General features: G+C 34.8%; 1 protein-coding gene across 7 annotated transcripts in view; it reads right to left on the bottom strand.

Annotated features, from left to right (window-relative positions):
• Positions 1-26,097, bottom strand: part of lrp2a (low density lipoprotein receptor-related protein 2a) — a 271,802-nt gene that overhangs the window by 151,984 nt on the left and 93,721 nt on the right. For 4 of the 7 annotated variants that reach the window (XM_087266934.1, XM_087266936.1, XM_087266938.1 and 1 more), the window contains 8 exons: positions 20,410-20,535; positions 19,405-19,535; positions 17,151-17,288; positions 15,552-15,833; positions 11,179-11,418; positions 8,240-8,359; positions 6,215-6,331; positions 3,931-4,311 (listed from right to left, as the gene is read on the bottom strand). In XM_087266934.1, coding sequence (XP_087123060.1) covers positions 3,931-4,311; positions 6,215-6,331; positions 8,240-8,359; positions 11,179-11,418; positions 15,552-15,833; positions 17,151-17,288; positions 19,405-19,535; positions 20,410-20,535 — 1,535 coding nt within the window. 7 annotated transcript variants of the gene reach the window in all.

Raw genomic sequence — 26,097 nt, 5'->3', positions numbered from 1 at the left:
AATAACCTTAATTGCATTGGCATATTTATCTGATGTTTTCCCAGCGTGTAGTTGTCAATTAAAAAGCTATTTAGTTTCTTATGACTATACACTAGCAGTGGAATTTACTGCGATGTGACGGGCCACCACCTGAAATCTTGCCTATAGGGCGCCAAATTGGTTAGGGTCGGGCCTGATGGACAGAAAAGAAGTAAAGACAACTAACCTATGTTTATGTATACAGAAATTTGTTAAACTAACTTCCATGACTTTTCTAAAACTTTGTGGGTTTCTCAGTTTTTCCAAAACTTTTCCAGGCCTGGAAAATGCCATGTCAAAATTCCATGACTTTTCCTTTTTGACTTTTTTTTATGACCGTATGAACCCTGAACACAGCAATAGTGTCAGCTGCAGCAGATTGCTTTTATACTGTAACACCAGGTTAAACTTTCTGACAACTATATGGCTGTCAAATACATTAAAAATAAATACAGGCCACAACTAAACAATGACAATGATCTCTTCTTGTGCTGAAAACATTGTGCCCACCGGTCTTATTAGGTGAGGTTAAAGTTAAATTAAACAAATTAATAAATGACTGTGTCAATTCTAGCCTATGGTTGTTAGACTGTTGCCCCTATTTTTTGTGTTGTCAATATGCTTGTGTTTATATAGGCCTATATGTAGTGTGCAACATTTGTATATGTATAACCACCTCTGAGGAATGTTGGGGTCAAGAGTCACTGGCATTATTATTATTATTATTATTTTTTTTTTTTTTTGTGGGTGTGGGGGGAGTGGAGGGGGGTTTCAAGGGCAGAAAAGTTTGGGAACCCCTGAGTTTAGATGACTTTTGACGTTTCAGACCTTTTTGTCCAAATAAATGTAAAACTACAACCAAAACTTTTTTTAAAGAAAAAAAAATTGAAAAATGTATAAGTCTTTTATTTAAGCTAGTTTCCAAAGTTAAAAATAATATTATACACATACAGTAATACACAAGAAATGAAAAATGGATAGTTTTTTTCAATTGTACAGATGTACTACAAATCAGTGAGTTACAATAAATAAAACTTTGCAAGAGAAGTTAACGTAAATATTACGGGAAAAAAATACACAAAAAAAGTGTTTTATTTTAACATAGATGATTTACTTATTCTTGGTGACTAAACAGCAATTTTTGTCAATTAAATTCAAAAGAATAGTCAATATTTTTTCCACTAAACAGCGATTTATGTTTAATTATACATATAAATAAACAATTATCTTTAAAAAGTCACACAGGCAGTTATGTCAACATTATATATTGTGCAAGACCAATAATCCATCCGATTCTAATGTTATCACTTGATTAAATGGGCGTTATCAGTGGTTATCAGCTGATAGATATGGGCCAGTAGGAGCCTTCTGTGCCTACTGGTAGGCTCAAAAGGCTGTTATCATCCATCCACATGGTTAATCAGCTATACTGAAAAAGAAGACTCCAGATCCAGATCTGTTTTTACATTAATGTGACGATTGGGTTTAGGATTGAGGTAGGGGTATAGACATTAATAAATACAATTAATGGTAAAATGTAATAAATAATATAAATATTTTTTTATTAACTTCCAGTTGCAGCTGTATGTAATCTAAAGCTGATTAACCATGTAAATGGATGATAACAGCCTTCTGAGCCTAAAAGGCCCCTACGGGCCCATATCTATCAGCTGATAACCACTAATAACGCCCATTCAATCGAATGATAACATTCGAATCGGCTGAATAATCAAGTTCATGAAGTAATTACTGACCAATACAACAATCAATGACCATTTTTGTCAATTCAACTTAAAATAGTATATATTAAAATGTAAAAACACTAAATAATCTTAGTTTTTACTAAATAAACAGACCAAATAATGATATACAAGCATTTTATATGCATACACACCCAAAAGCAATGCATAAAAACATGCTGTCTTTAAGCAAATGGAATAATTAATTTAAAAAGTACATTGAATCACCATAATATTTACAATGCTGCAGATATATTATTAATATTCGATATATTGCCCAGCCCAAACCTTTAAATCTGTTGTTTACTATTTCTGCATCTTGTATTGAGTGGTTGTGTACCATTTCTACACACTAAAACAACAAAAGAAACTACTAAAAACTACATCTCTAAGCATCTATTAGACTATAAACACACAATTTTGCCATATCTCCACACTCTGAAGGTAAATGAACGGTTAGTGAGTAAAGCAGGTGACACAGGGATAGATTAGTGTGTCATGCAGAGGATTGTGGGTGATTAGGGATTTATCCTACCTGGCAAAGGCTCATCTGTGAGAAGGGAAGGCAACATGGAAGGAAAATCACAGATCATTTCAATGTTAATTTCCAGATTAGCTAAACACATGCATGATTTGATGACACATTGGGATTTGTAACACAGGCGACATACTGTAATACGTTTTCAAGATTTGAATGTGAATAATTGAATTCAGTGTGATATTACAGGACATACAGCATGGTTTTTGATTAGAACAGAAAATCATTTAGATGCTTATAACAATCCCATTTAAAGATATTACATTTCAAATGAATCCACAATATGGATCAAGTTATTGTAATATTATTTATATACTGTTGTTGTATGAATTAATACTTTAAGCTTTCATTTTTGAGTTTTGAAATAAAATATTAATGTTCTTCAAGAAAAATACTATTTTGCATGTTAAATATAATATCCATTAATTATTTTCAGAAATGATGCAATAAATTAATGCAAAAACTTGTGGTTATAATGTTACAAAAGGCAAATGTGATTCCTTTACTCTACTAATCATCAAAACATCCTGAAAAAATATATATTAGGGCTGCATAAATGGATATTGCGATATTTTTATATCCATACAAAGCACCATAATTTATGGAATGATTATTGCTTAGAGTGTCATTCTAAAACTGTGAAAATCAGATTCTATTTCTCAATTTAAGACACGGTTAACTTATCTCACTCAAATATTGCACATGGAAAGAGTCCGTTATGGAGTTATTGATAATTTTTATTGATAATCGTTATTAATAATTTCTTGATCACCTGGACCAACATAATGCAAATTCTGAGCAGAAGGTAATGCTTAATATGTTCACTACCTCTATTGACTGCCTCTTTGTATTTTCCTCGAAAACTGTTTATATGCCCTAATTGTTTTAAATAATAACCTAATTAAATGTATAACTTAAAAATATATTTTATTTATTAATCAATTTATTTATTAGTTTTTTTTTGTTTGTTTATTGATTTGTTTATTTTTTCTTAATTTTAATTATTATTACCATTATTTTCTTTGTATTATCATGCTTATTCCTTGTATTTTCTTTTTTTTATGTTGTTTGGTAATTGTTGAAAAATGTAAAACTATAATAAAAGCACTTGTTAAAAAATCTGCTTTACATCACAGGAATAAATTACATTTTGAAAATTACATAAAAAAATAAACTTAATTTTTTAATATTTCTGAATGAACTTGTGACTTTAAAAACTGGGGAATCATGTAAAAGAATCAGCTTTGCATCACAGGAATAAGTTACAATGTAAAAATGATATATTTTTGCTTATTTCTGAACATACTTGTGACACTAAAGACTAGAGTAATAATAAAATCACAGGAATAAACTACAATAAAAATAAAACAAAAACAAATTCTGATTTTTTATATTTCTGAGTGAACTTGTGACACTAAAGACACTAAAAATACCATCACAGGAATACATTACATTTGAAAAATATTCCAAGAAAATGTTTTTACAAAAAAAAAAAAACATTTATTAATATTACCATCTTTACTGTTATTTTTGCTCAAATAAATAGAGACTTCTTCAAAAAATTCTAACTCACAACAGTTTAAAACTCAATAAAAAACTCTATAAATCTGCAGTCAAATATAAGTGAGGACTTACTGCAAAGCGGGGACTCGTCGGCTCCGTTGGGACAATCTGGAGTGTTGTCACACACCCTGCTGAGGTTCACACACACGCTATGCCCGGGACACTGCCACTGCCAGCTGGGACAGCGAAACGGTGGCGTGGGACAGTCCCGCTCGTCGCTCCCATCCCGACAGTCGTTATCTCCATCGCAGATCCAGCCACGGTAAACACAGTTGCCGTTGTCGCAGCGGAACTGCGTGGTGGGACAGGTGCGCGGTGGACACGCGTGATGCTCGTCTGAACCGTCCTCACAGTCCGGATGACCGTCACATTCCCAATTCACTGGCACACAGCTGCCATCTGACTGGCACTGAAACTCACTCTCATGGTGGCACATGCCTGGAGGCCTAGTGGCTGGAGGGGTCAAAAGGTCATGATGAATAAATATAAGATAATATCAGCATATAATACAGCTTTCTGGAGTTAATGAGATTCATTAAAGACAAAATTCTCTCAAAAATGACAATCCTGTCATCACTTTTATAGTGTTTTTTCTACTATGGATGTCAATGGTTACAGTCTAAATATCTTCTTTTGTGTTCAACGGTAAACAGTAAAAACTTAAAGGGCCACGAAACCCCCCTGTTTCCGCAGGGTGCTTTCAAAACTCTAGTTTAGAAAAAGGGTCACACTTTACAATAAGGTTCATTAGTTAATGTTAATTAATGCATTTACTAACATGAACAAACAATGAACAACACATCTACTACTGTATTTGTTCATGTTAGCTAATGTTAGTTAATGAAAATACAGTAATTCATTGTGAGTTCATGTTAACTCATGGTGCATTAACTAATGTCAACAAGCATGGACTTGGATGTTAATAATGCATTAGTAAATGTTCAATTATGATTAATAAATGCTGTACATGTGTTGTTCATGATTAGTTCATGTTAGTAAATGCATTAACTAATGAACCTTATTGTAAAGTGTTACCAGAAAACGTCAGGAAGGTGGGCGTGTCCAGCTCTGTTTAGGGGGGAGTGTCAGAGGAGGGAAAGAGGGAAGGTTTTGCATAAAATTTTGCATAAAAATGGGAGTTTCGATTTGGGCACACGCTGATTTTCACAGAGGCTAACAAACACACAGACGCAAGGGAGAAAGACAGTGACTGTGTTTACATGAATATCAGAAATCGAATTATTTGACAAATGATTAAATGGTGAATTGATGGAAGAGTGTATTTTTATTGCAATGTTTGATACTGCACGGCGAATAAGACAAAAAAAAACAACTTTGCTTTTCTTGGTAACTTAGATGCACTCGGCTGCGTCAGAGAGCCGTGTGTGTTATTCCAGTCACAAGATGCAGTGAAAATCCTACACGATGGTAATAGTTTGGTGTTTACATGTTTACACTCGGTGAGCAGCATTTACAGCTGATCTTTCAGTCCATAATTTTGTAGTGATATTAACGTGCTGTAAACTTTAGTAACTTAGAAATCATTTGACTAAGGTCCGTCTTTAAACACTGAAAGAGCACTGCTGACGATACAAACAAACTTTGCCATCTGAATAAACAAACAAAGACTACTGATCGCTTACTTACCAAATCTGTAGAGACAGGACAATCAACACCAACTGGAGCAGCAAATCCGGATTTCACCATTTCCATATGCGAAAAGCTCTCGGGTAAAAAATGTTCCTCAGACAGGTATTTTTGTTGAGCATTGCGTGCACTGTAATCCACATGTGAGTCCAGCTGCACTCTCATAGCAAGAAAATGAAAACAAAACCTTCCTTGCAGCTAATTATAAAAACAACACTGATGACTCATATCTCCAAACAATTCTTCTTCTCCCACTTGTTTTGGCTACACAACGTGGCGTCTATCTGCAATCTGAACACTGTACAGGTACAAACAGTCTTCGAAGCTATCATGCATATTAATGAAGTTGCACCGCGTACACAATAGAGCGCGCTGATTGGTTTGAGCCAAGTCTTTCTCGTTAATGAATGCAGCACACTCAGAGACATCACGAAGTACTCCCAGGTAAAGACAGCCAGTCTACACGCAGGAATACACGCAAGGATCTAATCGCTGTGATGTAGCTTCAAAAATTAGTCTCAAACCGGACGAACGAATTTGCTCGAAATAACGCAAAAACAACCAACTTAAATTTTTTTTGTCAAATATATGTGTCCTAATAGTGTTTTTAGCAGTATGGGACACATATATGACTGTCAACAGCTCAAAACATGTGTTTTGGTATTTCGTGACCCTTTAAAGATGTTTGGAGCAAGTCTAATATACTTACGACAACCAGATTCATCAGAGCGGTCATTGCAGTCAAAAACGCCGTCACATCTGTAGTACGAGTTCACACACTGATGGTCGTTTGCACACTTAAACTCATAGGCTGTGCAGTTGTACACTGGCGAGGAGAAGAACAAGACACACTCATATTAAAATAAACAGGGCAAAACTAAAAATGTGACACAGTTTTTATTATTTTATTTTACATACACTACAAGGATTGCTTTTTTGCCAACTTTGAAAAGTACTGTGTGCAGAATTACATCTGGATGAATGAATCTGTATTTGAATGAATCAGTTGAGTCACTGATCCAATTACCCATCCATTAATACACGTTAGTTCTCAATAAATCCGCTGTATTGAACAAATCATTTCATTCATTCGGATAATTGCTTGAGACAGGGACAAACTTATTTTGTGGTACCATTATATGTTGTATTAATTTAGTTTATACAACAGTTCTGTTCGGTTCTTGAATCTGACTGGCTGATAGCCGTGTGATATTTTGCCAGTAACATCACGCAAAGGCCTCTTCACCCTTCACCTCTGTGTATTACTCCGCCCACATACAGCAAGCAACAAGCAGAGACGCTACAGTTTGACAAATATTACTGCTGTTAGACAACTAAATGTACTTTTGAGGCTTTTTTGTCGAGAATGTAGTTGCTTAGATTGCAACTATGCAGTTTATTTGTAAGAATAGAGCCTATTTTAAAGTCTTTACAATTTCTGAGAGCTCGTCGGCGGCCAAAGTTGGTTGACGTTGTCCATCCACAAGATGGCACCAGAACCGCATAATAAGCCCTTGCTCAGTGATGTCAGCTGCAGATGTGAATGAATGGTGGAAGAAAGTAGTTCCTAATACAAAAGGGTTTTAGACTCTCCGTGTTTGATTTTCTTTTTAATGTACAAGATTGTGCCGTCGAACTGTTGTATAAACGCAATATCACACTTGTAGCAGTGTGCTATGGCTTTATATTAGCACTGGTGGGGTGATAAGGATCTCGGCCTGTGGCCTCGTGCCAATGCACGCCTCCCACCACTGCTGATCGAGCGCAAATTAAAAAGCTAAAAAACGGAAGCCATGTGGTTTTTAAGGTGGACCGGAGAGAGTCAATAAGAAGCTGCAAATAAGAAGCTGGATTCAGCCTCGTCCCTCCTTATCGCAAACACAACAGCAGTCTGGTAAGTTAGTGATTGCTCTGTTTTTTTCTTGATTAACTATTGTGATATTGTAACGGTCGCTTAATGTTTGATATGCATTGTGTATAAATGTCGCCTTTAGAAGACATCTCTGTATCTCTGCAGACGGATGGCATTTCATGTCACGTTCAGTCTTATAATCTTAAAATGTGAGCAAAATTTGCTGTTTTGTCATCACCTTAAGGCGGGTCACACACCAGAGCACCGCTTCACAATACGCTATAGAGAATCACTTAAATACTTGCTCTAAAGTGACGTTGGTGAATTAGTAACGGCCTCTGCTGTTCTGATGTCAGCTGCAGATGTGAATGAATGGCGGAAGAAAGTAGTTCCTAATACAAAAGGGTTTTAGACTCTCCGTGATTGATTTTCTTATTTATGTACAAGATTGTGCCATCGAACTGTTGTATAAATGCAATACCACACTCGTAGCCTTGTGCTATGGCTGTATATCAGCACTAAGGATCTCGACCTGCGGCCTCATGCCAATGCACGCCTCCCACCAGTGCTGATATACAGCCATAGCACACTGCTACTCGTGTGATATTGCTTATATATTTTGTATTGATTTATTTTTAAACGTCGTCTTTGAAATGTATTATTTGTTCATCCAGGACACTCTTGAAAAAGAGATTATGGATCTCAAGATGTTTTTCTGGTAAAATAAATGTTTCAATAAAAAAATACAAATTAAATACTGTTACAATTCTGTTAATCTCATTAAATAATCAACATTTGGCCTAAAAGCGAGTCATAATTCAGGATATTTACAGTACATTTTGGAGTTAACCATTCATTCAAAGGGATGAATAAAGCTCTTACCACAGCCTTGTTCATCTGCACCATCAGCACAATCTCTGTCTCCATCACACACATAATTAGGGTCGATGCAGCGATGGTCTGGACACTGGAACTGACCAGGGTAACACGTGCCAATCGAATCTACAAAAAGAAGTGACAACAGATATCCACACACATACATATAAATATATACAGTGGGGGAAATAAGTATTGAACATGTCGTGTTTTTTCTGGGAATAATATTTCTAAAGGAGCTGTTGACATGGAATTGAACCAGATTTTGGTAAAAACCCAAAGAATACAAACATAAACATAAAAAATATATATTTTAATAATCTGAAAAAAGGTCTTTGTAATAACAATTGAATGACACAAGGAGAACTACTAAACTAGAACTACTAAAATGTATTTAATAGTTTATATAAAAGGCTTTTGTAAAGATGGGAGCATAAAGACGCCTCTCATATGGAGAAAGAAGTGACATGAACTGCTCAGATGTGAGTTTTTCACAGACTTCCGCTGCTGTCTGGGCTTTCCATGCCTTTCTACTCCTTCCGTTCTTCATGTGTTCAATACTATTTCCCTGTGTCATTTCATTTTATTACACATAGCTTAATTTGTAAACAAAGTAGTTTATTTTTATTTGCATATATGGATTTCTTTGGTTGTTACCAACATCCGGTGAAAATTAAAAGTCATCGGCACCTTTATAAATATATTTTCTGAGAAAAATAGTGATGTGTTCAATACTTATTTCCCCCACTATATATGTAAATATAAACACAATTAGAAGCTATGGGAAAAACAAGAGACCACTGGAACATTATCAGCTTTCAAACATTTACTACATAAGAGTTTCAGTAAAATATTGAAATTTGCTTTATTCAATAGACGTCTAATAACACTTCTTGCAAATGTCAAATAATAATATTGTCATTTAAAAGGTTTGTGAAAATCAGTGTTATTCCACCAAATATAGATATTTTATTTTTTCCTGAAGTGCAAATGTTTTTTGTTGTCTAAAAACGAACGTAAACATGTCTGAAACCATGGCAGCTTTTTAATTGTATGCAAAATTAGGTTTTACTCAAACTTATAAATAGAACTTTAATTTTAATAAAAATGCTCATTTAAATAAATTACACTACTTGAATAATGAAGTGAAATAAATATATTATGCTGATTTAATAAGATTTTTTTAAATCAAATGAAAAAAGTTACAATATATTTATATATACAAATGCAGTTAAAGTCAGAATTATTAGCCCCCCTGATTATTTTTCCCCAATTTCTGTTTAACGGAGAGAAGATTTTTTTCAGCACATTTCTAAACATAATAGTTTCAATAACTCATTTCCAATAACTGATTTTTTTTATCTTTGCCATGATGACAGTAAATAATATTTGACTAGATATTTTTCAAGACACTTCTATACAGCTCAAAGTGACATTTAAAGGCTTAACTAGGTTAATTAGGTTAACTAGGCTGGTCAGGGTAATTGGGCAAGTTATTGTATAATCATGGTTTGGTCTGTAGAAAAATATAGCTGTAACGCCGGGGGTGACACACACAACTGGAGGTAAGATCCACAATGCAGGTTTATTCAGCGTCAAGCGAGCAATGGTCAAATCAGGTGTAAACAGGTATGTGCAGGCAAATCCAGAGTCGTAGTCGTATAACAGGCAATAGGTCATAAGGCAGGCGGCTAAACAGGAGAACAAGGATAAACAAGGCTTGGGTATAAAATTCGGAGAAACAAGACAAGGAGAAACGCGTTGTAATGTCACTGATAGCGAACAAGACTCCGCAAACTGCATGGGTGAATGAGTGGCTTAAGTAGAGAGTGCAATCAGTCTCTGACAAGACTCAGGTGGTGAGAATGTAATCAGTCTAGATGAGTGAGCATGTGTGAGTGTGACCGAAGAGCATGTAGGAATATGTAGTCCAAGAGAAGGCGGAAGTGTAGTCCATGGATATTGGAGAGAACCAAAAATCTCTGAAGAATGATCGCTGGTTATCGTGACAATAGCTTAAAGGGGCAAATAATTTTGTCCTTAAAATAGTGTTTAAAAATTAAAAACTGATTTTATTCTAGCCAAAATTAAACAAATAAGACTTTCTCCAGAAGAAAAAATATTATCAGACATACTGTGAAAATTTCCTTGCTCTGTTAAACATCATTTAGGAAATATTGAAAAAAAAAAAATTCAAAGGGGGCTAATAATTCTGACTTCAACTGTATATATATATATATATATATATATATATATATATATATATATATATATATATATATATATATATATATATATATATATATATATATATATATATATATATATATATATATACAGTTGAAGTCAGAATTATTAGCCCCCTTTGAATTTATTTATTTTTTTTTCAATATTACATATATGTTTTAGCATGCACTGTGCCCTGGAATTGTCTTTTTTATGAGATTCATCCATTTATATATAATGTAGATGTAATGCAGTTTTATAAACAATCAAGACTTCTTCAGGACTATATAGCTTCATTGTTTATTCTGTTCATCCCAAATATTGATTTTGTAAATGTCTTAGTTTAGGTTGGCATGGTGGCTCAGTGGTTAGCACTGTTCCCGGCTGTGTCAGTTGGCTATTCTGTGTGGAGTTTGCATGTTCTCCTCGTGTTGGCGTGAATTTCCTCCACAGTCCAAACACATGCGCTATAAGTCAATTGAACCTAACCTTTGTTAATACTATTACTACAAAACAACTCTTTATTTTAACTTCGGAAGAAATGCTATAATAGTTTATAGAAAGAAAAACTAAAATTAAGTTTTACTTAAACACATAACTATAATGTGTAAAACCCTAAAGCATTCTTTTAATTGTTTCCAAAGATGTGTGTATCAAAATGTACTGTATACAAGAATTAAAATGCACACTTTAAAACGTAAGAGTGTGTGAGGCCTCACCGCAGTTGTTTTCGTCTGATCCATCTCCGCAGTCGTTGTCGGTGTCACAGAGCCAAGTGCGAGGGATGCAGTAATGGTTGGCACAGATGAACTGGTCTGCCGGACATGTGCCAGGGGTCTGAGTGGGACAGTCCCTCTCGTCACTGCCATCAAAACAGTCATTGTGTCCGTCGCAGTGCCAGCTTCTGGGCACACATCGCTGATTGGCACAGGTGAAGGCAAGGGGCGAGCAAGTGTTATCTGTGAGCCAGTATAGAAAGGGAGTTAGGTTAAGTTTCACTGTAAATAAAAAAGACTAATTAAAAAGCTTTGATATTTTTACAAGGCCGCATGATATTGGGAAAAATCTGACATTTCGATATTTTTTTTTTGCTGCAGGGTAAATTGCGATATGAATATAATTTCACCAGATGATTTGAATAACTCTATTTGGAAAGATTTCATTAATTTAGATCAGCTGGGACAATCAAGTCATTTTCCATGAGTGCAAATAAACAGTGCTATATGGTTTTTTGGGGAGTCTAACAGTATTCAAGCCTATACCTTTCGACTGGGATGGTCTATTCCTTTTTTATGCAGTGGATCAGCATTATTATAATAAATTACAAGCAAAAATAAATAAACAAACAGTGCTTTATGGTTGGTGTGGGTGCTCCGGTTTCCCCCACAGTCAAAAAGCATGTGCACACATAGGGCTCAACCTGTGCAGTGCACATGCCCTTTTTAGTCTTAGATAGAAAGTGCCCGCGACACACCCTCCGTCCCACCCTTCATTAGGCGCGTGACAACACCGCTCTTGAGCACAACAACACCCCCCCTCCCCCCCCCTTCATAAAATTTATCCTGCACAAGCCCTCTGGACGGTCTCTTCTGCACGGGCCTGGCTATAGGTGAATTGGGTAAGCTAAATTGGCCGTAGTGTATGTGTGTGAATGAGAGTGTATGGGTGTTTCCGAGTGATGGGTTGCAGCTGGAAGGGCATCTGCTGCGTAAAAGGAGTAGAGTTTGTATGAAATTGTGTAGTGCAAATGATAAATTACAGTAATTTACTCTTACGTACACAATACAGGTAGTAACTGTGACAATAAATGGCAAATTACTGTTCAACCATTACTGTCCCATCTACTTTGGTAATTTATGTAGCTTATTATAGAGACGTGCATTTTAAAGGCAGAAAACAATGATTTAGGCATCACCAGACACTCCCACAGGCTGTCTTATTCTTAACAAAAAAGTTTTAGAAGTTTTAGTTTTCAGAAAATGCTGGCCCTTTAAGGGAGTCAGGTGTTTGATTCGTTTACTATATAGCTTCATTGTTTATTCTGTTCATCCCAAACATCGATTTTGTAAGTGTCTTAGTTCAGGTTGGCATGGTGGCTTAGTGGTTGGCACTGTTCCCGGCTGTGTCAGTTGGCTATTCTTTGTGGAGTTTATACAAGCTATACAAGCTGCTGCGTAAAAAAACATACTGTATGCTGGATAAGTTGGCGGTTCATTCCACTGTGGCGACCCCTGATTAACAAAGGGACTAAGCTGGAAAGAAAAAAATGAATATCTTTTAATCTTTATTAAATAACCTAATCCTGCGATGTGACTATTGCAGATGCACACATTGTAATATCGATTCTCAAACGATATATTGTTCAGCCTTATTGTGTGTGTGTGTGTATTGCCATACCCACAGAAATCTGATATATGGCAATATATGCAAATTACATTTATGACAAAATAAATTATGTGTCATATATGCAACATATATTTTGAGTTATTGAAAAACAAGCAACTTTCATGCCGTTATTAACCACTGGAATTACAAGTTGAAATATATTAGCTTTAGTTTTATGTATGTGTTCAAATACAAGTTCAAAAAATTTATAATACAGGGGTTCCTTGATATAATACGGTTCACCTTTCACAGCCTCGAAGTATTAGGGATATTTTTTGATGCAATTTTTTACAGCACATTGTGTTCTGCGTCCTGATTAGTGCATTGTGTTCTGTGTCCTGATTAGGGTTGTAACAATATACCGGTATGACGGTCTACCACGATTTGAACGTGCACGATTATCATACCATGAACAATTGCATATCAACAGTTTTAACCCTTAAAGACCGAGACAGCCGCCCGCGGCTAAAAATAAATGTTTAATAACTTTTGATCCGCTGATCCGATTCATACAATTCAAAGATTGGCATAAAGAAGAGAATCTCAGCTTTCCAGTGCTGTATCACATAACATTCGTGGCTCCGGAGGCTCCGGAATCAGTGCGGTTACGTCATCAAAATTTGACAACGCTGATTTGACAAAGAAACGCTCGTCACTGTGTCTCCGGACAAACCAGACACGATACATTGATGCATTGTCCCTCCTCCATGCCCAGATTGGTTCAAACTCGCTATATCACAACCAATAAGCATAGGTTTTGCTTTTGTTTGTGGACCAAGCTTTTTGAACAACACGGAATGAGAGATAGGCATACATTTATGCGCGGCTAAATAAAACGCAAAAAAAAGTTTTGCATGAAATAATTCTCATACTAAGTACTTTTGCATGCACAGCAGCACAGAAACATGACAAAACAGTGACACAGCAAAGACGAACTGCTGCTCTTGCTGTTTTCAAAAGAAGCAAATGAAGGTGCAGCTGTTTCTCTACATTGCAGACAACCATATCCAAATCCATATCCACAGACAACCATATCCATGCTGGCACATAAAACCTAAGGATGTTCCATATTGAATCTAGTTTCGTTATATAACTATTTATAGTATAGTAAATATTTATATCTATTTTTTTACTGAGGATTTGCACCATGTTTATTTGGACTTTATTTGGACTTTGACACATTATTTATTATTTTCTTATTTTTTTATTTGTTCATTGTAAGTGGTGTTGTTTATAGTAACTAAAAATATATTATTTGGAAAAAGTCAAATTTGCCTCACTGTTCTATTATTTTGTAACATTTGTAACATACCGTATACCGCGAAACCGTCAAACCGTGGTTTTGTTTTAGACGATTATCATACCGTAAAAAATTCATACCGTTACAACCCTAGTCCTGATTGGCTGTAGATCACTGTCAATCAATCTCTGATAAATATTTGCAAGCAGTAAGACTCTGAGGTGTGCTACTCTATGTTTGCAAGTTTTCTTCCCATCAAACCCCACAATGTTGACGAAAAGTCCTGCACCATTATAGGCAACTACGGTATCACCCAAAAGGCAGAGGAGGATGCAAACCAGCACACAAAAAGTTAGACTTCCGGACATGCTAAAGGAAGGTAGACTAGGGCGCTATTATGGAATAAATGAATCTTCTCAAACAAATGTTTGGGCCTGAAATCAGGTTTTGATCTTTGGTCACATTCTATAATACTGGCCTTATTGATGCATGCATGTTATTTTTTATTATTTGTAATTTAGTATTACTTTTAAATATATTTCTTTGTATTTTTAATACCAGTTTTTTTTTTTGTTTTGTTTTTTTGTCTAGTTTATTTTATTGTAAAGCACTTTGGATCAACTGCAGTTAAATTGTGCTCTATAAATAAAGTTTGCTCTATAAATAAAGTTTGCCTTGCCTTATTTTTCTATGAAAGTTTGAACTTTGAGAGTGAAAAGTGTGAAAATGTCAAAGCCTCTCTGAGAAAGTGTATCAAGTGTGAAGTGAGGGGTTTTACAGCCTTAAAACATCTAATAATTGTAAAAATAAAGCTGACTACTTTCGGATTTCACCTATTGCAGGTTAATTTTATAACAAAACTTCAGCGAGTAACGAGGGACCACTGTATTAAGAAAATCACCTATTAGGTTTTTTTTTTTTTCAAGTTTTTTCAAATTGAGCAGTGCATAATCTGCATATTATTAAAAATATAAAGAATTGTTGATATATTTACAGTAGTACATTTATTAAATGTCTCTTTACTTAATACTCCAATGATTTTAGGAGTAAAGAAAAAATAAAGAAAAAATAAAAATCGGTAATGGTCTATTAGTTTACATATTTACTAACATGAACAAACAATTAGTAATACATTTATTACTGTATTCATTCATCTTTGTTAATGTTAGTTAATGTTATTTAAGTTAAATAACAGTTCATGTCAACTCAAGTCGCATTAACTAATGTTAACAAGCACATCTTTCAATTTAAATATTGCATTGGTAAATGTTAAACTATGATTTATAAACTGAGTAGAAAATTCATACTTACTTAATATCAGTAAATACATTAACTAACATTAACCATTATTCTAAAGTGTTATCATTTTAACCAATACGAGTTTTTTTGCCATTGGCTATAACAAATAAAGACAAATTTTGGGCTCCAGGTTAAACATTTGAATAGAATATAAATAAAAAGCATTACTATGAGCGCCGCAGTGTGCTTCGTCGCTGTTATCGTGACAGTCATCGACGCCGTCACATTGGTAGCTGTGTGGGACGCATCTCCCGTTTGTGCATGAGAAAGAGTTGGAGCCGCACTGGAGAGTCGGCGGCTCGTTTGACGGATCGTCAACACACGTCTGCTGATTGGCTTCCAGCTTCATTCCATATGGACAGCCACACACTCTTTGGGAGTTTGGTGCAGGGAAACAAAAGTGACTGCAGTCTCCATTTGGGTTAGTTTGCCGGCTGCAGAAGTTAAACCCTGTTGCCGGTAAAAAAAAAAAAAGCAATGCATATTAATCACTTAAAACACATACAGTTAAAGTCAGAATTATTAGCCCCCCTTTGAAGTTTTTTCTTTAATATTTCCCAAATGATGTTTAACAAGCAAGGAAATGTTCACAGTATGTCTGATAATATTTTTTCTTCTGGAAAAAGTCTTATTTGTTTTATTTCGGCTAGAATAAAAGCAGTTTTTAATTTTTTAAAATCCATTTTAAGGTCAAAATTATTATATATATATATTTGATAGTCTACAAAACAAACAATCGTTTTACAATAACTTGCCTAAATACTCTAACCTGACTAGTTAACCTAATTAACCTAGTCAAGCCTTCTAATGTCACTTTAAGCTGTATAGAAAAAAATCTTCTCTCCGTTAAACAGAACTTGGGGGAAAAATAAACAGGGGGCCTAACAATTAAAGGGGGCTAATTGTGACTTCAACTGTAAGTCAAACGGTTAAATTTTACAATAAGGTTTCATAAGTTAATGTATTTACTAACATGAACTACTAATGAACAATCTTTCACAGCATTTATTAACCCTTGTGAACTGTTCAAATTTACAAACCTTTTGTTATGTTCGGTATGAAAACATCCGCTGAGTTAAACTGCTGTAAAAACGCATCAGATACTTTTTTTTTCAATTTTTTTTGAAAAAATCTGTTAATCAACCTTAGTCATGATCAAAACTACTAAATTGCTTAAACAAATAAGAATTTTAACTCTTTAATTACCAAATTCATAAATGATGTCACTGATTTGGTGAAAAAAACAACAAAATGACGTATTTTCTATATAAAAAGTAGGTGTGGACTGTTTTTATTACAGTTTTGGACGTGTGAATGATTAGTAACAACATTGGCTTTGATGCATTGTTAGATTTTCATTTTTTCTCCCTAATTTACTGTTGGTGGCTGTTTTTGCCCCATTGACTTCCATTATAAGCACATTAGATGTTGCATAAATACACAGTCTTTGTTTTTGTTTACTCCGTGTAGTTCTGAGAGCTGAGATGCATTTTTTTGATTTTCTCAGACACATTAAGGTAAATGTAGACAGGGGTACGTATTCACAATGAGCCTGTGTTGTTGATTATTGTTAGGAGTATTTATGAATGCTATGCAAAATAATGTTAGAAAACAATAAGAGATAGTTCAGAAATAGCAAAAGGAGAAAATAACAGGTCAATTTCACTAACTGTATGACTAAACTATTCTGATTGTTTTTTATTTGCTGTATTTGTATCTTAAGCTTCTTTGTGCAGATCTAAAAAAAATCCCAAAAGTGACTCTCACCAATTTGTGAGTCAGCATTGAATGATTTGACATGCATGATGTGGCTGATCCCTCGACGAATGGTCATCATCTCTCCTCCATCTGTTTTACGGACCCTCACGATTCCTCCCAGCCGCCAGTCAGTGAAGTACACGTAACCTGGACCAGAAAAATTCATTAAAGTAATCGAGCAGGGCATCTCTAAGAAATACCAGTCCATGAACTCTGACTTCTGCACTTCAATCTTTCAACGCTGAACTGATGAATTACACTGAGGTTTAAAGAAGTGGCTTAGAGATCGTCATTGCACAAATACCAAACATGACAATCACTAAAGGAGCCATTAAGGCTAACGTGTTTAAGATGACATTGTGTTGCTGACAGGCATCAGGGAACAGCGAAAGGAACATTTCATCAGTCAGTGGGTTTCATTTAGGCTGTTTTTAAAATGTCAGTCACATGTCAACAAAGACAGATAGATCAAAATAATGATATGTGGAATCAATAACGTACAGAATGAAAGAATGAAAAATTAAACAAACAGAACTGAAATAACTTACTAATGAATGAACGATAAACAGGCAGAACAAATAACAACATGAACAAATAAATGAACAAAGTAACTGATGGATGGATGGACTGATGGATGGATGGATGGATGGATGGATGGATGGACTGATGGATGGATGGATGGATGGATGGATGGATGGATGGATGGATGGATGGATGGATGAATGAATGAAGGAAGGATGGAAGGAAGGAAGGAAGGAATGACAGTCAAACAGACACATTAAATAAATGAAAGACAGATGGATCAAATTAATGAAAGAATGAATGACAGATAGATGGTTGAAATAATAATGACAGATCAAATGAATGAATGAATGTATTAGTGAATGAATGAATGAATGAATGAATGAATGACAGATTAAATGAAGGAATGAGTGACATACATGAATGAATGAATGATACAATGAATGAATGAATGAATGTATAAATGAGACAGATCAAATAAATGAATGAAGGAAGGAAGGAAGACGGGAAAGACAGACAGATCGAATGAATGAATGAATGAATGAATGAATGAATGAATTAATGAATTAATGAATGAATGAGATAGACAGACAGATCAAATGAATGAATGATTGTATGAATGAACGAAAGAACGAGGAAAAATTGACAGACAGACAGACAGATAAATTGAATGAATGAATGAATGAGACAGACAGACAGACAGACAGATCAAATGAATGAATGATTGTATGAATGAACGAAAGAACGAGGAAAAAATGACAGACAGACAGATAAATTGAATGAATGAATGAATGAATGGATTGACTGATTGATTGATTGATTGATTAATTAATTAATGACAGATCAAATCAATGAATGAAATAGATCAAATTAATAAATGTATTAATTAACAAAATAAGGAAGGAATGACAGAGACAGACAAAGTTCAAATAAGTGAATTTAATGAATGAATGACAGATCGAATTAATGAATGTCATAGATTAAAGGAATGGATGGATGGATTGATTAATTAATGACTGAATGAGACAGTTCAAATGAATGAATGAATGAATGAATGAATGAATGAATGAATGAATGAATGAATGAATGAATGTATAAATGAATGAATGAATGAATGAATGAACGACGAAAGGAAGGAAGGAAGGAAGGAAGGACGGACGGACGGACAGACAGACAGATCAAATAAATGAATGAATGAGACAGACAGACAGACAGACAGACAGACAGACAGAAAGATCAAACGAATGAATGAATGAATGAATGAATGAATGAATGAATGAATAAATGGATGAATGAATGAATGAATGAATAAAAGAATGAAAGAACAAAGGGAGGAATGACAAACAGACAGATCAATTAAATGAATGAATGAATGAATGAATGAATGAATTAGTTAATGACAGATCAAATCAATAATTGACAAAAATCAAATAAATGAATGTATTAATGAATGAATGAATGAATGATAGACAGATCAAATTAATGAATGACAGAGAGATATATAGACACAATGACAGAATGAATTAATGTATGAATGAGACAGATCAAATGAATGAATGAATGAATTAATGAATGAATGAATGAATGAATAAATGAGTGAGTGAGTGAGTGAGTGAGTGAGTGAGTGAGTGAGTGAACAAATGACAGACAGACAGACAGACAGACAGACAGACAGACAGACAGACAGACAGACAGACAGACAGTATAATAAACAGAACAACAGGTTGACTCATAAACCCACCTCCAAAAACAGTGAGCCCAAACGGGTGTGAGATCTGAGTGATTCGGTCCAAAGACAACCGGTTCTGTCCATCAAAGTTGCTGTGCTCGATCTTATCAAAGAAGGCGTCCACCCAATACAAGCGCATGGCACTGAGAGGACACACATGATGATGACACATGAAGACGGAGAGCTGGATTACAGCAGATCATTCATATTAAGAAGATTATGAGGAGAGGGTGAGCACCGCACACACAAATACACAAACAATGATGAGTCACGGATTTAGGAAGTCACCAAAGTTAAACCAAATAAGACAGATTGAGATAGATTATCGTTTGGGGTATTATGGCAGGGTTACTACAGGTTTAACCAAGTGAAATCTAAGATTTTAAGACCTATTTAAGACCATTATGTAGGCATGTAACAATTTATTGTGGGCCGTTTAAAAATAGATTCAAAGCTTCTGTGTTTACATGCGCAAACTTGTTTTACCTGCACATTAGCAGCGAGCAAAAGGTGTGGCGGCAGACTTAGTGTACCAGATATTCACAAACTGTGTGCAAATACTGCAAAAAGATGTTTACTAACACTAAGAGAACAACGAATAATGATCCAGCAGAGTGAAAAACTACTGCCACGGACATCTATACACAAAAAAACTATTAACAAGCCAAAACACACGGACCGGATGATTTGCAGCTCCGCTTGCTCCCACAACATTATGGAGATCAGTGTTTCAAAGTGAAAAGTGAAGATGTTTTTCAGACTGAAAGAGAATTTGCTCCCACCAGATCTGAGATCACCTGAGATCTCTCTCGTACCCACAAATATCTCTGAATGGCGGAGGACACCCTATATAAACCATAGAGGCAAGCTGCGATGACAGCCCTTTAAAGACCTTTGTAAAATCATTTAGGAATCACAACACAATATGTTTAAGACTATTCAAGACCTAATATTATATTTAGGACATTTAAAGACTGCATGAGCATAATCAAATTCTGTATTGTTGTGTTGACTCACCTCCAGTCAATGGCCAGGCCGTTGGGCCAGCCGAGAGTGGTGTTCACTATAGACTGAGCATGTGAACCATCACCCCAGGCCCGCATGATCTTCGCAGGACGATACCAGTCAGTCCAGAATATAAACCTGCCAAGCACAGAGATGCACACATCACTTAAATGAAGTATTTCAGATAAAAACTAAAAAGCTATGAAAAGAAGCTGTCTTTTGATTACTTTTGTTATATATTACATGCATTTGCAGTGCTTCACACAGGTTTGAAATATACATGCAGTGGTAGCCGAATTGAAACACACCATTTACCCACATCAAAAAAATAGATAACTATATGCGGCAAACAAAAGATAATTTCATTTTTAACAAAATGTACTTGATTATGGCACTGCTACCTTTAAATGGGATGAAGTAAAAAAAAAAGATTGTTGAAATAAAAAAAGAAATCTACTATTTCTCTTTTATGCTATTCAGGCGCCATGTGCACCCACTGACAGGTCAAATTTGCCTCTCTCTCTCATTCAAGTTCAAAGCGAACTTGAACGCCAAAGCATTTTGGATATGTTTGTAAAATAGCCTATGTAATATGTTGACATCATCAAATTAATAAAACTTACAGCAAATGAGAAATAAAGGACAGCAAAAAGAAGACACTACAAGATTAAACGTGTAGTTTATTAAGATAAGGCAAATGCGTTGATTAACTATTACCGATGGCGTACATATATTTTTTAGCAAGTTCATAGACCAGTCATTTTGTCCTCTCTGAGTATATAGTAAAGTTTTTCGGAGTCGTTAAGATTAAAGAATTAATTATTTAATGCTTCTCTCGCAGTCAGTTGCGAAGCCAAGCGAAAGTAGGATTAAATAAAAATGTGATGCAAAAATGCATACGATTAATGACCGCAAAATCCAAATCCATGATATTTTAGGAGATTTAATTTTTAATTGAATTTAATTTCATAAGCCCAAAAAAGGCGCGTCTCTTTGGGTCTGCAGAGCATGTGAGACTGTCTGTTTTGACAGATTTTGTGCACACAGAACGAAACAGGCAAACAGCAGAAAATTTTCCACTACTCAATTAATCGCGAATGTTTGGCTATATTGGCAGATACAAAAAAGGGTAAAAGGAAGAAAATAATAGAAAAAAGTGACACTTAATATGCTTGAGTGACTGTTAATATACCTGGGCAGCCGGCCCAAGTAAAGTGGAAAATAGAGAAGTGAAAATAGAGCTTTCAGCTTCAGTAAAAACACTTGACCAAATAATTTTTGATATATAATTTTTACAAAAGTAAATAATGTTCAATGAGGCTGCATTTATTTTATCATAACACAATAAAACCAGTAGTATGTAACAGTAAAATGCTGTTAACTTAGCAACTAACTAAAGAAATTATATTACATGCATATTACCTGAATTCTTTTTCATTTTAAAATATGTCTTGGCAAATAAGTCGACCTTTTTTAATAAAATAAACTAAACTAAACTAAAATAAAATAAAATAAAATAAAATAAAATAAAATAAAATAAAATAAAATAAAATAAAATAATTTAAATTAAAATTAATCAATAAATAATAAAATGGGCGACGCAGTGGCGCTGTAGGTAGTGCTGTCGCCTCACAGCAAGAAGGTCGCTGGTTCGAGCCTCGGCTGGTTCAGTTGGCATTTCTCTGTGGAGTCCCCACAGTCCAAAGACACACAGGTACAGGTGAATTGGGTAGGCTAAAATTGTCCATAGTGTATGTGTGTGAATGAGTGTGAATTGTGTTTCCCAGGGATCGGTTGCAGCTGGAAAGGCATCCGCTAAATAAAACATATGCTGGATAAGGATAAGTTGGCGGTTCATTCCGCTGTGGCGACCCCGGAATAATAAAGGGACTAAGCTGAAAATTAAAGAATGAATAAAATAAATAATAATGTAAAAATAATATTAAAATTAAAAAATTAAAAATTAAATAAAATAAATAAAAATAAAATAAAAATGTAAAAAAATAAATAATAAAATAAAAACATAAATTAAATACACGTAATTAAAATAAAATAAAGATAAAATTAAAATATAAAAAAATTAAATAAAAATAAAATTAAATAAAATAAAAATGTAAACTAAACACATAAATTAAATAAATGTAGTTTAAATAAAATAAAAGTAAAATAATAATGTAAAAATAAAATAAAATAAAAACATGAAATAAATTAATGTAATTTAAATAAAATAATAATAATGTTTTAACAAATGCTACTTGGTTTCAAAGTTTTGATAAATTTTTCAGAAAAAGAACAACATTTTTGTAATTTTGTGGTTTGACATTCCTCATCCTAATAAAATACACTTAAAACAGCATCAAAAAGCCACGCAGATTTTGTACAACATGAGGCCAAAGAAATAATGCCAAGATCACCCTAAATCCTCACCCCTTTGCCCTCAGCAAAGGCCAAATTAATAAGTGCAGACACTTTCCAAAGCGTCCACTGGGTTTTATTTATAAACTGTGAGGTATAGACAGTTTATCTAAGCGCTCTGTGGGGTTTTCCCCGGTTAAGCCAAGTTCTTAGTGTGCGCGACAATACCAGCCTTCATGCAGCACTAATCTAGTCTCCTGGGCCCAGAGGCCTCATGACTTTGAAGCCATTGGAAATGTCCCACTAGTCCGGCATAAAGAGCCCCTTTATCTGTGCCAGGTTCAAAGCAGTAGTGATCTATGAATGCCCGAGCACCTCCTGCATTATCAAAGGTGTGACTGGACACAAGTGGGCTGATTGTTAATGCTTTTTCATGCTCTTAGGAAACAGAGAGGAGAGGTGAAAGCAAGACTCCCTCGAGCTGTGTTTCTGGCTCAACCCGCTTGCTGAATGGACCATTTTCACATTTCCGGGTTAATAGAAGAGTACAACTTTTTTTTACAATCCTATTTGCTGTAATAATAAAAGAAAAATGTAACAATTGTTTTATCAAGACTTTCAGAAAGATAAAAAAATGAGTGAGACTGATAACGGCAGCCAGAAGAGAGAACAACGCCAAATTCACTGTCCTGCCCCATAGACGCTGCATTAGAAACACCTCACATAATAGTTATTTATTATATGATGTAAAGTTGATATTAGGTATGCTCCAATCGATATCGGCCGATAATCCCATTTAATGACTCAATCGGACTTGCTGATTTGGCTGATCTCATGAACTGATCGCAAGTGTTTGTTTGAATTTACCGGGTTACACATAAAGAAGCTACAACACATGATAACTAAAATACATACAAATGCAGATCGACCTCTGTTTATACAGTTTATTGGTGCGACTCGCACAAGTGATGGTCTCTTTGTCGCAACCATTGTATATCCCACTGCAAAAAATGCTTTTCTTACTTAGATTTTTTTGTCTTGTTTCTAGTCCAAATATCTTAAAATTTCTAAATCAAGAAGAGTTTTCTAGACAAGCAAAACATATTGTCTTGTTTTGAGAAATAATATGCCAATATTAGGTGAGTTTTTCCTTAAAACAAGCAAAATAATCTGCCAATGGGGTAAGCAAAATAATCTTACGTCATAAGAAAAAACAAGATTAATTTGCTCACCCCATTGGCAGATTATTTTGCTTGTTTTAAGTAAAAACTCACTTAATTTTGGCATATTATTTCTTAAAACAAGACAATATGTTTTGCTTGTTTAGAAAATGCTTCTGGATATAAGAAATTGTAGATATTTAGACTAGAAACAAGAAAAAAAAATCTAAGCAAGAAAAGCTATTTTTTGCAGTGTGTTTTGAGCAGCTGTGTACGAGCAGAGCGATCGCCCCTATCTAGTGTCTCATCAAAATGTGTGACCTCTCCCAGAAGCTTCGCGAGTCCCCCACATATTCATACCGGCTCCGTGACGACCGCAAATTAGTTAAAAGAGTGAATGAGCAAGAGATTAGATAGCGAGAGGCATGTTTAAAGGATTATATACAACATATTTTATTTATTCTCTTAGGTAAAGAGAGATCTTCACTTAAGTACACTCTCAGAAATAAAGGTATGGGAGCTGGTGTGGTACATTTTCAAAAGATACAAATTTGTAACTAAAAGGTCCAAAAATAATGCCTCAAGGGTGCATATTAGTACCTAAAAAGCACAAAAGTGTTCCCCTTAAAACTTTTAGGTACTAATATATGCTTTCGAGGTACAAATATGAATCCTTTAAGTACAAATTTTTACCTTCTGAAAAGGTACCACACCAGCTCGCGTACATTTATTTCTGAGAGTGTATCGTACTTAGAGGGGAAATGTGCTTAATGCATTGTACAGCTTAAAGCAGAGGTCAGCATTCCCACAGCTGAACCGCGGGAGCCGCGGGACCCGACCAGATTTCTGCGGCGCACGAATACATTTCCGAATAAAGCGCGGGAGCGGTCGGTAACTGGTTTAATTTTGGACGGGAGTGGGCAGTTTAACAATATCACTCCCGACTCCCGAGCGAGCAAGCACGCGTATGTATGTGTGTGAATGAGACAGCATTGCCTTTAGCTTGTTTGTTGCTGTCCAAAAGTATTCATACCCCTGGCAAATTCTGACTTAAAGTAACATTTATTCAACCAGCAAGTTTTTTTTTTTTTTTTTTTTGACCGGAAATGACACAAGCTTCTCCTGAATGATGTTAAGATGATATGCAGGGGGCATTATTGAGAATTTTTTTAATCAGATTTTATCAAAATTGACTCTATATATAGAATTGGCTTGACTGTGTGTATACAGTAAATATATATATATATATATATATATATATATATATATATATATATATATATATATATAAATATGTGTGTGTGTGTGTGTGTGTGTGTGTGTGTGTGTGAGAGAATGAGAGAGAGAGCAAGATGCTGTCTGTGTGTGTGTCACTTGCTTGTTCTTATGTGTGTGTGTGTGTGTGTGTGTGTGTGTGTGTGTGTGTGTGTGTGTGTGTGTGTGTGTGTGTGTGTGTGTGTGTGTGTGTTTATACAGACAGCTTGTTATAGGCTGTCTGTACACTGTATAGCTGGGTGGTTTTCAGTTTTGTTCTCCCCCCAGTTCGTTAACGGCAACGGGCGCGGCGGGTAGAAAACGGGGCGGTTCGGGCAGCGGGACAAAAAATGCTGAATATAAGCGGGAGCGGTCGGGTTCAGGCTAAAACCTGGCGGATGTGGGCGGGTGCGGGCGGGAGCGGGATTCAAAATTTTGATCCGCACAGATCTCTAGCTTACAAGAAATTGGTACTTGGTATCGGCTGCAAAAGTCCTGATCGGAGCATTCCTAGTTGATATAATACAGACTTAAAGATTTTTCACTTCTTAGGGCATAGAAGTGAAAGATTTTCCTAAAGATAGGATGTGCATAATTATTTATTCCCTACTGTAATAAGTTCAGCCAAAACTAGAAACAATACACAAAAATACTGATTATAAATGTATTATTTAAATAGTAACAGCTTACATCAACAGCTAAAATTATAATATAATATAAAGCAAAATATTATAAGAAAATCCTTACTTAAACTCAAGCTAAAGTACAAAGATTGCTAAAACTATTATGAATTATTTTTGGAAATAAAATGAAATATAAAATGGTGCCTTGGCAGTTAAATTAATTTACATAAATAAATAAATAAATAAATAAATAAATATAAAATAAAATAAAATAAAATAAAATAAAATAAAATAAATAAAATAAAATA

Source organism: Danio rerio, chromosome 9 (assembly GCF_052040795.2).
Source record: "Danio rerio strain M-AB ecotype USA chromosome 9, GRCz13ab, whole genome shotgun sequence".
In the NCBI taxonomy this organism is placed as follows: Eukaryota; Metazoa; Chordata; class Actinopteri; order Cypriniformes; family Danionidae; genus Danio; species Danio rerio.
The sequence above is the reverse complement of the archived record's forward strand: the minus strand, read 5'-3'. Positions and strand labels throughout refer to the sequence as shown.